Source organism: Anas acuta, chromosome 11 (genome assembly GCF_963932015.1).
Source record: "Anas acuta chromosome 11, bAnaAcu1.1, whole genome shotgun sequence".
NCBI lineage: Eukaryota > Metazoa > Chordata > Aves > Anseriformes > Anatidae > Anas > Anas acuta.
The window spans coordinates 12,537,052-12,549,170 of NC_088989.1; the positions used below are offsets into that span (position 1 = coordinate 12,537,052).

Here is a 12,119-nt window from a genome sequence, read left to right on the forward strand (position 1 = left end):
TGCAGCTACCCCCGCTGTCATTAGGACCAGACCCTGACATTTCCAGCCCCCAAAGCCCCTCTCCGTTCACGCCGAGACCCTTCATCACTCAGAAGCTGCGAGCAAACACCCGTCAGGAGTCGAAAACCCCCACCCAGCGCTTCTCCCTCCCACACCCGCAGCATGCAGGGGGCTCCCCCCGCCATCACCCCCAGCCCCCCGGAGCCTCTCCGCTCCTTCCCAGGACCGAGGCCCCGTCCCCCGGTACCTACCGGGGGCTGCCCGCTGCGGGAGGGCTCCGGGCTCCGCTCCGCTGCCGGCCCGCGGCCGAGCTCCCTGAGGCGGCGGGCGGGCTGAGGGAGGGGCGCGGGCAGGGCGGGCTCGGCCCCTCCTGGGCTGCACCTCGGGGCTGGTGGGGGGCAGCCAGCCCCTTACCCCCACGGCTGGGGGGGGTGTGGGTGCCGGGTGTCCCCTCCTCAGACCCCGGGGGTTATGCCTGGGGAGGTTTGGGGAGCACCGCTGGCAGCACTTCTTCCCTAAAATGCTTCTTTGCCAAGCGCTTCAGGGCTGGGAATGGTTTTTGGGGGAGAAGCCCAGCTCTGTAAGGGAGTCTTGGGGTGTCCCAGCAATGGTCAGAGCCCGCTGGACCCTACTCGTGCACCCAAATCCCAGTGGGTGTCCTAGGGACAGGGCTGAGCCAGGCCTGAGCTGAGAGGGTGTTTGTGCCTGTGAGGGGAGCGTCCGGCCCTGCTCACACTCAGTGTTCCCCAAACTCGTGTGTACGTGGAGAGGGTAGGGCTGGCCCCTGGGAATTCAACCTCTTCTTACTTCCAGCAAGATGTGTAAAACCGCTACATGACAAGTCCTGACCTCCATGTTCCTCCTGCTCTGTGCTGCCACAAAGCCGCTGCATTTCGGGTGCAAGCATTTCGGGGCACAGCTTTCTGCTAGGCCATGCCCCCATGCCAGCTCTCACCTTGACCCATCGCACACACCCCTACAGATTGTTTTGAGGCCGTAAATGGGAACCTTTGGGCTCCAGGCCCCCCAGGAAACCAAGCTAAACCCAGCCTTCTCCGAGGCTTCCTCAAAAACCCCTTGTTCCTCATGAAATTCTGCCCCCACATAAAACCCTGCTGCCACAGCTCACCCACCCCCTGGCCCAGCCACCTACCTCAGCTTCATCTCAAAGCTGAATTTCACCCCTGTATGTCACGGCTGGTCCCCAAGTCCTGGAGTACAAGAGGGGTTCTGCTCTCCTTGGGGACCAGATTTGGGTTTGGGTCATCTCACTGGGCAGCAGCCCCTGCCGCAGCTGGGGTTACTGAGCCAGCAACACTGCGGTGCTGCCTGGGGGGCAAACGTCCTCCCCCAGGGGCAAGAAGCGGGTTCAAATTGTTTAGAGAACAAAACCCTGTTAGAACGTTTCATTGGAGTCCGGGGAAATTACTTCTAAAATACATATACATCGCATTAGCAGCAATAATATGCTTTTTAAAAGTCCACTGTAAAAGTAATGATGTTTAGGGACAGAGCCAGCGTTTCAAGCCCGTCTGTATGGAGATCGCATCAGGCGCGTGGTTCATGTTCCCAGGTTCTGCAACGTGAAAGAAAATCCTCTGCTCGCTTGCTAAACTGAGATAGTTCAGTTGTGTGATTGTTGGAATTTAGAAAGCTTCATTAAAATTGGGAGTTTCATTCACAAATAAGGGCTTTTCAGCTTGTACCTCAACTGCCCTTCTCCTCAGTCATCAGTGGGCTCTGCTGCCATGATGCTTAAAGGAGCTGTTTTATTTAAATTATTAGAAGAAGACAAATGAAACCAGGAAATAAAGCATCTGCAGGACCTGTCCTGGCAGCCGCCTCACAGTGCTATGCTGTGAGGTTTCCACTGACCAGGCAGACATCAGCAGCTCACCTTCCCCTGCGGCCAGGCACCAGGGAGGCAACGCAGCCACCTCAGCAGCTGGCCCTTGCTGATGTTTCATTAAACACTGGTGATTTCTCAGCTGAAAGCAAAATAGGTGACCTCCAAGTGCATCTCATGTGAGCAGGTCTCCTCATCTTCACCTCCCCAAGAGGAGGAGGCTGTGGAGGAGCAATTGCAGCTCATTTGGACCCTGCATGGCCCAGGACATACCATGTGCAAGCACATAATATATCGCTTTTACTTATAGTTACCTGCCCTTGATGGCATTTTCTAGGGGAGCAGGAGCTCTGGAGAAGGACCAGCCCCACAGTCCTGGAGATGATCCCATCTGGAGCACAGAAATGGGTGCTGTGGCAGGGATCTGCTGGCACGCATGCTGTGAAGCCAGCCTGAAATTTCCACAATGTCTAAAATAATGAGTAAAAAGTATGAACAATGAGAAGAGAATGATGAAATCCAAGTAAACACTGCTAATGGATTTTTTCCTAATTTCTTAAGCCACCTCCTACATTTTTAATGAAACAGAAACATCCAAAACTTTCCTACTTGGAGATCTCATTTCCTTGTTAGTCAGAAATGCACCGAATACTTCTCCGTCTTTGTTTTCAGTGGTTGGCGTTTCACAGAAATGACTGAAAGCATTCGTCTTTTTGTTAACAATACACTTTATCATTATTATTTTTATTCTTTTAAAGAAGTGCCGCTTTTTTCTCTCTTATAACAACCTTAAGTTGTTTTTTTTTTTGATCTGGGAATAAGCATTCTTCCAAATTTCAACCAGCACTGCAGAGAAACTTTTCACAGAAGGGGTGGAGATATGAAATATTTCTAAGATGCAGTTTTCTTTGATTTCCAAAGAATTTGATTCAAGAGCTAGAAAGCTGTGAAAAACAAGCCCAGTGAGAGAGCAGTAATACAGAGCCAGGTCCTTCCTAAGCCTCTGAGACCCTTTCAAGTCAGTCTGAAAACCTCTTTGTTAATCAAAATAATTGCATGAGAACCCATCAGGAAATTCTAAAACATTAAAAATGAAAAGTTGGCATTACAAATTCACCATTGTGGCTAAAAAACAGATTATCTCCGTCAAAAGCTGTGGGAAAGTTTGCTTTGCAGCAGTAGGGGCAGAAATAAATATTTGCCCAATCTGTTTTGTTTAAACTAAAAACATGCATACATGTGCAGTGTGCTTCAATTAAATGCTATTTTCTCCCCCTTCCCATGTGTATCATCAAACTGCCCCCACGATGAGCTCTTACAGCATCTCTCCCAGGAGTTGGGCCAGTGGGTCATAGGGAGAGTTGTGCCATGCCAGGGCAGGATGGACCATTTTCAGTTTTAAGCCTTGTTTCTTCAGCCTCATCTCTAAGCCCATTTAAACGTAGCTTGACCCAACAGTGGGGCCAGGAGCACGGACTCCTCTGCAGCCACCCAGCGTTGTGTGTCCACCCCAACTGACCCCAGCACTGGGCTCAAGGTCTTCAGCCACTTCGAGTCAAGTGGCTTTGCTCGAGGAAGGGAGCAGGTCGCTTGGGGTCACCAGCCTCAAACGAACGGTTCCAAACCCAGCCACACGCAGCCCCACAGTGATCAGGAGCCACTTCTGTCACCTACCCCAAGAACAAGTCCCCTGCACCAACGGTGGCTCCTGCAGGGACACATCTAGAGTTATAAATGTTAAATGTCTCCCCTCTGGGCCCTCATTCTTAACATCTGTTCACAAAGTTAGCCATGTGCTTTGTTTTGAAAATAAGGTCCATACTTATAAACACGTCATTTAAAAATTCAGCTGTTTAAAAGAAACAACACCTCCACTCCAGCAGTCCGGCCCTTCTGGTCCGCTCCTCTGTGGCAGCAACGTTCAAACTGGTGAGGAAAAGAGAAAAGCAACAGCTGGACTAGAAATGAATGGTTGCCACATTTAAAATCACCTGCTGGAGGCAGCCACGACAGAAAACATTTTGGGAAATAAACGGATGATGCCCATACCCCACCACTGCTCCCGAGGGGGCTGGGGGCCTCTGGGTGCGTCACCCCAGGACCCCACAGGAGCAGCCGCTGATGCTGCTGGCATCACATGAAAGTGCAACGATTCTGTGTGTGGTACAAAGATCCTTTCAAAATGTGTTCTTGCCTGAAACAACTTGCAGCTAAACAGAAGCACGGCTTATTTTGTCCAGATTTAGCAAGTCTTGGCTCTCTGTCAGCTCGCGAGGTCAGGGTCTCGATGCTTCTCCCCCTCGAATCGTGAGGAACGTGGCCACGGGCTCCAGACGGGAACCAGACCTTACCCTACGTGCTCATCTGTGGAGCTGACACCTTTTAACTTCGTAGCGCTTACAGCACCACCACACGTGGTGCAGCTGAGGGCCGCCACGAGGAGCAGAGCAGGAGGGGTGGCCGGCAGCAGCTCCCCGCGGGAGGTGACGACGCTCACCCGCCGCTGTGACCACACGTGCCTGCACCCAGCACCACTGGCTGTGTGAGAGGAAAGTGATCGATTTAACACAAAGCTGTGTCCGAGCATGGATCAGTGGCTGCTGACAGGCTCAACCTGGGGGTAAAGGCACCTTCCTCCTGCCCCTCAGACAAACTGGAGAAGCCCAAAGGCAGTCGAAGGCACCTCAGGAAGGGAACAGGAACCAGCGGGGAGCTGCGCTGGGGAGGAAAGAGGCCGCGCAGCAGGATTACAGATGAACACCACGTGCGGCGTAATTAATCGAGATTAGTTTTTATTTTACAGCACGAGCAGCCCGCAGGCTCAGCATGTGGTGATCTGGCCCTGTGAGCTCCCAGGCGCGGGGCTGGGCCGGGCGCCTGCGCTGGGAGAGCTCCAGGCTCGACGTCAGCCCGCGGGAAGCGGTGCCGGTGACTCACCGAGTGCGTGCTTGCTCCGAGACCGATGAACCCGTACTCAGCACTCTGGCCCTTTCCACGGCCTTGCTCCATTAATCTTCCGGTTAAAAAGCACGGCAGCTGCTGGCGGGGGAATTTCCCACGGAGCAGAAGGGTCCGGGCCGCAGCCCCCCGCACTGACACGCTGCAGGGCCGCGGGGATTCACGGCTCTGCCTGTGGCCGGAGCAGGGGCTGGCCACAGCATCAGGCAGCTCACGATGACATCTTTGCTGCCGTGAAAGATCCACCTCGGTGCTTTTAGGCAGATTCCAGCTTCTGCAAGAGCAAGCTGCCTGGCTGCAGTGCTCACAGGCAACCTCCCGCCTCCCCTCAGCCCTGCCCTCTACAAAAACCATGGAGATTTGGGTGTTTGCTTTCCCTAGATTACAAATTGTGCTGGCCCAGCACCAGCGTGCTGCCCCCAAAGGCTCACCTACCTTCATGCTGTGAGCAATAACAGGACTTCGCCAGCCTCCAAAAACCTGAAGCACGGTTACACACCATCTGCTAATGCCTTAGGGCGCAAGAACTGCCCAGGGCCACAAGCAGCAGGAGGACCCAGGATGCTGGGGAGACAGGCTCCAGAAAGGAGCTACATGGAGCAGAAGTTGGTGTCTCCATCCCTTCTCACCCAGGACAGACCGTACCTAACACGGTACCTTCATGTGGAGAACTCCTCAGTCACACTGGGGATGGACCTGGGGAACGGGACGACCAATGCAGCCAGGATCTGGGGTCCAGTTACCACACAGCTACTTTACTCCATCCTTTGACTTTATTTTATATCCATATTTCTTCAATATAATAGAATACAACTTATTTTACAGAATGTATACAAACTATATCACAGTGCTTTACAGAGCAAAGCATGAATTACATGGTAAGAACTGGGAGAAAAACAATGGGGTCCTCTGCACTGCCAAGCCCACTGATTTCCCTGTGGAAAATATTTTTCTCCCTACTCAGTGACTACTCCGTGGACACCCTCAATCTACTCCTACCTGACTAGGTCCTGCCACAAGGTGACCCTGGCTGTCACCACAGCACCATCCCTGTCCCCAGCGGGAGGGCAGGGCTGGGGCTGCTGCTCCCTGCACCGAGCCTCCCACTGCTCCCATCTCCGTGTCTCACAACCCATAAAAAGCAGCTGTCTTCCAAGCATCACAGTTATTCCCAAGGTAATTACTGCAAACTCAAGGAAAGAGGAAAAAAAACGGTACAACTCATTCTTTTCTCCAAGGAAGGATGAACTATTCTTTTTTTTTTTTTTTTTTTTTTTTTTCCCATAACACATGGGTGGCCCCAGATAAATCTCTGGGTTTGGCAATGCTGCTCACTGCATTTATGGAAGCAGTAAATCAATTGCAGCTCCACAGTAACAAAGCCAGGGCAGGACGTGGACCTGTCTCCTCTGACAGCTTTTTTTTTTTTTTTTTTTTCCCTTTTTGCAGCTGCTTTATGAACACAGCTAGGAAAAGCATTCAGAACCATCACTCAAGATATTATGGGGGTAATGTAAGTGATTTTGGATTGATGACTGCTACATCTCTAGAAATAAAAGTACTGACAAGGGGGAAGGGGATGGCTTTTTTGGAGGTGGTGGGCAGCAGAAGCTGCTGGGGGGAGGGAATGCAAAAAAAAGGGAGACGGCAAAGAGAGACAGAGGGAGACTGGCCTTGCTGGTAGGAGAAAAGATTACAGACAGATCCCCAGACTGACCTCTGTAGGAATCCCAAATGAAATGCACACCTACGCAGACACACGAACACGTAGCCACAGAAGGAAGGTACTGGGCTATGGCTTCCCGCGACGCCTGCGTCACTGCAGAACATCCCATGGTGAACGGGGCGCTATTTTAAAAATTATTTCTAATGAGTAATAAGAATAATAAAACACCCATTTTCCATTCTCTAACCTAATGGAATATACGTATAAGTTCACAGCATCTGTACAACAATGTCACGTCCAGAGCATTTCTCCAGAATTGGAAAGATCAGGTTCCCTTCCTGAAAGAGCTAAGCTGAACACACCCACGGCAGAACTGATGACAATGTGCAAAAAAAAAAAGAGTACAGGAAAGCATGTAGGAATGTTTCGCTGTGTTGCTACATTTAGAAACATAGGTCAAACATACATTTGATGGGTAGGAAAAAAGGGTTAGTGGACAAGAAAATATAGATGTTTCCTAAACTCTGCTTCCTCTCCTAATCCCTCCCATTCCAGTTCTCAAGCTGCCACACGTCAATGAATCAAACTTTGACCTCAAATCGTGCAGCAGGAGAATTAGTTAAATGCTTGAACTAAATATTGCTCATAAAAAGCTTGAACTAAATATTGCTCATAAAAATCTATTTTATTTTCTTAACTGCAAGCTTTCCAACTGGGAAAGAAGTTTTAGGCCCCGACACAGTCTAAATTGGTAGGAATAGAAGTTTCTCTTCTATCCCAACCCAAATAATCTGGAAAAGATACAAACTCGCACATGGAATTCCTTTCCAGGAGAAACTCAGCATGATATTTGCTTAACCAGGAGGAATTCTCTACATCTAAACGATCCTTGAATGATCTCTTCATTTCTGACCACACTTCCTGTAGTCCTTGAAACCACTTCAAGTATGATGGGTCTCTGCTGACCCTTGCGGCTGCCGTTCAGCGTTCCAGGAATTCCTCCCGACCAGGACCCGGAGCATCTGCTGCAGCATCTCCTGGGCCCAGCAGCCCTGGGACAAACCCACCTCAGCTTGGCTGCCAGGTGAAGCGCTACCGTGAGGTCATTCCAGCAGAAAAAAGATCTCAGACCCTGCCTGCACAGCTGCACTCACCAAAAATTAAAATAATTTTTTAAAAAATCTAATAACACGTCTCTTTCATTTTATAATGCATTTATATCATAATATAGGTATAATCCCTGGAGCAGAGCAGCCATGGCCCGGTGAGTAAGCACAAAATAAGCCCGTGCAATGGCCTCGCAAACAAAATAAGTGCACTGCCGGATGACATCTGGCCACACAGGTGGAGCCGGGTGAACGGCAGCTTCCAACGTTTTCAAGAACAGATTAAGACTCGGGGATAGAAATGGGTCCCACCCAGACTCATTTTGCTTTTAATCAATAGTTACGTGAGCTTTTACCCTTATTTAAAGTTTGGATAGCTGAAAACTGATAACCACAGTCTCAAATATTAAAAGAGCAAAGTGTTTATTAAATAAATATTGGGTAGTCATTATGAAGCTTCTCTTCCAGAGAAGGTTATGACTACAATTAAAAAAAACAAACAACATTCAAATCCTAAATAGAATAGGACTTCAGTGACTGTGTCTTGGCCCCGTTTGTCAGTGCATCACAGTTATTACTCCTGGCTCGCCACCTTACCAGCAGCAACCATTTCTCAGACCGTGGAAAGGAGGTTGCACCTTCCCTACAAGCAGGCGGAAGACTGTTGCATTAAACTAACGAGGGAAGCTTTGCCTGTGGAAAATACCATCATTCAAGTTTCCATATTGGTGGCATAACTGGAATATCTAAGTAATCATACGAGTGTTTTCTTGGACTAGTTTTAAGATTACTGCATGAAAGGAAACGCTTTGAAGTTCTGGCAAAAATGAGAACTGGAACTGGTGGCTTTGTATCCTGCTGGGCCTTTCAGGGGCCATAAGCATATATATAGAGCAGTGATTAGGTCAAGTTTTTTTACTGCTTTCAAGAAACATTTCTACATCTGAATTTTTCCTTAAGAACAGAGAAAAGGAGGCAGCAGCTCTCCCTGTTTTGCTCCTGGCCAGCAAAGTGCTTTTACACGATGCTCTGCAGATACACAAGGATGGGCTGAAAGATCTTGTATTCCAAGGTCTGCTCCTGCGCAGGGGCATAAGGAAACAAGCCCAGAAAGGCTGTGAACTTCAGGTGAGCCCATCTCTGTGTCCTGTGCACATGCAAAGACATCTTGCTGCCTTCTCCACCACACAGGCCTGCTGCAGCCACAGGGAAGACGTCCTGCAGACCTCGGCTGGTGACTTCTTCTGAACCTCTGCTGGGCCTTAGGTTCTTGCAGGAGAACAGGGCCACAGCTGAAGGCAAGACTGCAGCAGAGACGCCGCTGGCCTCCCCCAGTGTGGGTGGCACTGTCAGACAGCTTTCACTGCACACAGGGTCAATCCCTATCCGCCGTATCCTATCTGCCTCCACAAAGACATTAAGACATGCAAACAAAGTTCACAATGACGTTATTTTGATGTGTAAACAACAATTCACGGCCATGACAAAAAAAAAAAAAAAAAGGCAAAATATTGAGTCTAGTATGGCACCAGTTAGCTGAGAATATCCCTTTTGCTTCACCCTCCTTGCTTCAATAGGATCAGTACTTTTTAATGCGATCCTCATCGCATCATCTTAAAAGATTACTCAATTCTGTTGAAGCATAATGAACTGCGGTGTAAAGTATAATTTCCTAGGATTTCACACATGATACTCTAAATTACACTGATTCCTGTTCCAGATGTGCAAAAAGATGTGCTGAATTTTAAAGGATGCAGAGAAGATGCTATTAAATACCCACTAAGTTAGCCCTTCTCTAGAAAGTGCTATATGTAGATATAATGACCACTGAAAGAATCCGGAAAACATAGACCATATCCTAAGGCAGTGATGCATCAAACATGTGCTGAAGCCCATAAAAATAAGTTAAAGGCTGTGTTGACAGACAGGATGAAGGGAAAATCTGTTTCTGGGATTAGTAGTTACAAAAGGTCTTCCAGATTCTGGAGGAATCACAGGATGAGATTTCCAGATGGCTAACCAGGATCTTAGGAAGACCAGAGAAGAGGCACGTGTCCCTAAAGTCACCAGGCACAGCAAATCTTCTGGGTAAATAGTATCTCAAGGTATTCCTGAGAACCTTCACGTGAAGGTGGCATCCAAAATATCCAAATGAGGGCAGGCTCTCAAAACGCGGTCAAAATCTTCTAACATATAGTTTCCCTCAGATTTTAGCCTGAGCTTGGGTATTAGAGTAAGCAAAACACAGCAGATAGCATAAAAAGCAAGTGCGTGGCCCCTTCCAAACCATCTCAGCAGCACTGGAGCCCTTTGCAGGGCCAGGTGCTGGGCTGATGGGTCGGTCTGTAAGCATTTCCCCCGCTCTGGCTGACAGCTTGGCAGCGCTGCAAGCAGCAACAAGGAAAAAAGGCAACAACCAGATGAGAGAAATCAGGAATCTGACCCAAAAGCTCATGAGACAGACCTGGCTTAAGGCCAGAGAGAAGTGGCAACAGCCACCAGAGTCTTGTGTCCTTCCACGAACAGTACCCATGAAGTTGCTTGCTGACACATGAGCCCATGTCCACACACAGAGTGCTAGGAAACGGGCAGTGAGTACCTGCTTTTCTCATGACAATTCAACAGAAATCTGTTCTTTTTGGTAAACATGGTATAGAAAATCGAGATGAGGAGAAAGCGGAGCTTTCTCTTTCCAGCAAGCAGAGGTATCAGTGCACTGCAGCCAAGGGCCAGCCTGCACCGAGGTGGAGCCCACCAGGCTGTGGCTCTCCCCATCGGAGCAAATTTTCTCCCACTCAGGCACAAAACCGATGCGTGAACCCAGCCTGGACAGCGCTCTTGGCTGCTGACAGGACAACTTCAAAAGCTGAATGACAAGCTGTAGAGCAGATGTTCACCCCTGGCAGCAACTACAGCCGTGCCGTGGTGCATCATCTTGCTTTTTAAGCCACGGCCAGAAAGGATGCGCGTTTCCTACAGGCTGTGGTATATGAAGGAGGCTGAACCTGAACGTGGTGATATTTTCTGACAGACACCAGCAAACTTCACCAGCAAATTTTTCTCTGATAGGAAACCAAGCGCTTCCCCGACAGTTCATCAGTGCCCTGAGCACCAGTACCTCTCCGTATGACTAACACACTGAATCACAGCAGCAAGGCAGCGGTTCCCGTTACTTTATGGTTCAGGCATCATTTACAAAAGGCCTCTGGAGGAGTACAAAAACAGATTTCTGGAGGAAGCCTGAAGAGGACAAAAGAGCTGCCTGTGTTTGCCTAGCATTTCCCAGCAGGCTGCAAGCACTAATTTTCACATAGTTTAAAAAAAATAAATAGTTTTTGCTAATAAATTACAGTTTGATTCACAAAGCTGATCTGGCTCAGGACACGGCATCTCTTCAACATGCAACGTGAAGATGAATCAGATGTAGCTCATAAGAACATCATTCTTAACATTTGCTCTTCCAGAACTATTTAAGGTTCCTGTTCTATAATAAAAGATGATGTCATTCTTAATAAATGTAATGGTGCTCAGACCAAACCTAGGAAACCAGTCTCTTTGCTCTAAGAGTTTAGAAACCACGTTAACTTTCTTATCAGGTAGGAGAGTGTAAAAACTGACCATGGTATAAATAGAAACACAGATAAAGAGAAAAATGTGCAAAAGTAACCGAAAACACATACTTGACACGTACTTCTTTTGTTCCTAGAAAACTGGCTAAGTCAAAAGTGATACAGTTCTCATTGCTCCCCCTCTGTCCATGTTAGGGAGATTAAACTTCCACACAGGAGAGCTGTAACTGAAAAGTATTGCCATTATTCTAAGCACAAATAGCTTTTTCTCTAATACCGAGCATGCATGTGGCCTCCCCTCTCCCCCCAGCTTACATTTTACGAGAGTTTGAACAGTCAGAGAAAACTCTCCTTCCACACGGTCAGGATGTTAAGATTTCAACCTCCTTGCAGCAGGAAAATAAAGTCATCTTCTTTGCAATGCCACCGCACTGAGCATACACACAGCACTTAAAGAGTAATGCATGAACTGATCTCTGCCATTGCTGAACACTGCAGTGATCCCGAAGCAGGTCTTGGTCCTGTCATGTCTGCAGATGCTCTGTTAAGGACTCCAGGGACATAGAGCAATTACTAGGGTTTGTTTCTGCTTTCCAGGAGCAGTTCTGTTTAGGAGAGAATAAAAAGGGATTATTTTTACCTTATCGTTTGGACTAAGAGGGTGTGAATTGAATATGTCTTCCCACAGGGATGCATCTAACAGCTAAGTGTTATAGTGCCACGTAACAGGGGGGTTTCTCACAGGTAGTGTACCCAGCCCTAAAGGCTAACAAGGGTGAAGAGTGGGGCCCAATTAGCAGCACAGCTGGGGGCTGCGTGGTCGATAACACTGCTGTGTTCAGGCCACACACTGAGGGCTGTCCAAAGTTGTTCTGGTTTGGAGTGGTTTGTTTGTTGGATTTGTTTTGCTTTAAGACTGTTATACTTGACATCTGATTCTGGTAAAAATAACAAACCATCTCATTTTACTTAAC

General features: G+C 48.4%; 2 protein-coding genes across 6 annotated transcripts in view; both read right to left on the reverse strand.

Moving 5' to 3' along the window:
* FLNB (filamin B) overlaps positions 1 to 348 on the reverse strand; it is an 85,017-nt gene extending 84,669 nt beyond the window's left edge. For 4 of the 5 annotated variants that reach the window (XM_068694905.1, XM_068694904.1, XM_068694907.1 and 1 more), the window contains exon 1: positions 252 to 348. The gene's annotated coding sequence lies outside the window, so the exon portion shown is untranslated. The remainder of the gene's footprint in view (positions 1 to 251) is intronic. The other variant, XM_068694906.1, reaches the window with a different exon arrangement.
* Positions 349 to 6,055: 5,707 nt separating this feature from the next.
* The window catches only part of SLMAP (sarcolemma associated protein), a 100,065-nt gene continuing 94,001 nt past the window's right edge, over positions 6,056 to 12,119 (reverse strand). Inside the window, exon 24 of the mRNA XM_068694910.1 lies at positions 6,056 to 11,750. Within this exon, the coding sequence (XP_068551011.1) occupies positions 11,670 to 11,750 (81 nt within the window). The 3' untranslated portion in view covers positions 6,056 to 11,669. The remainder of the gene's footprint in view (positions 11,751 to 12,119) is intronic.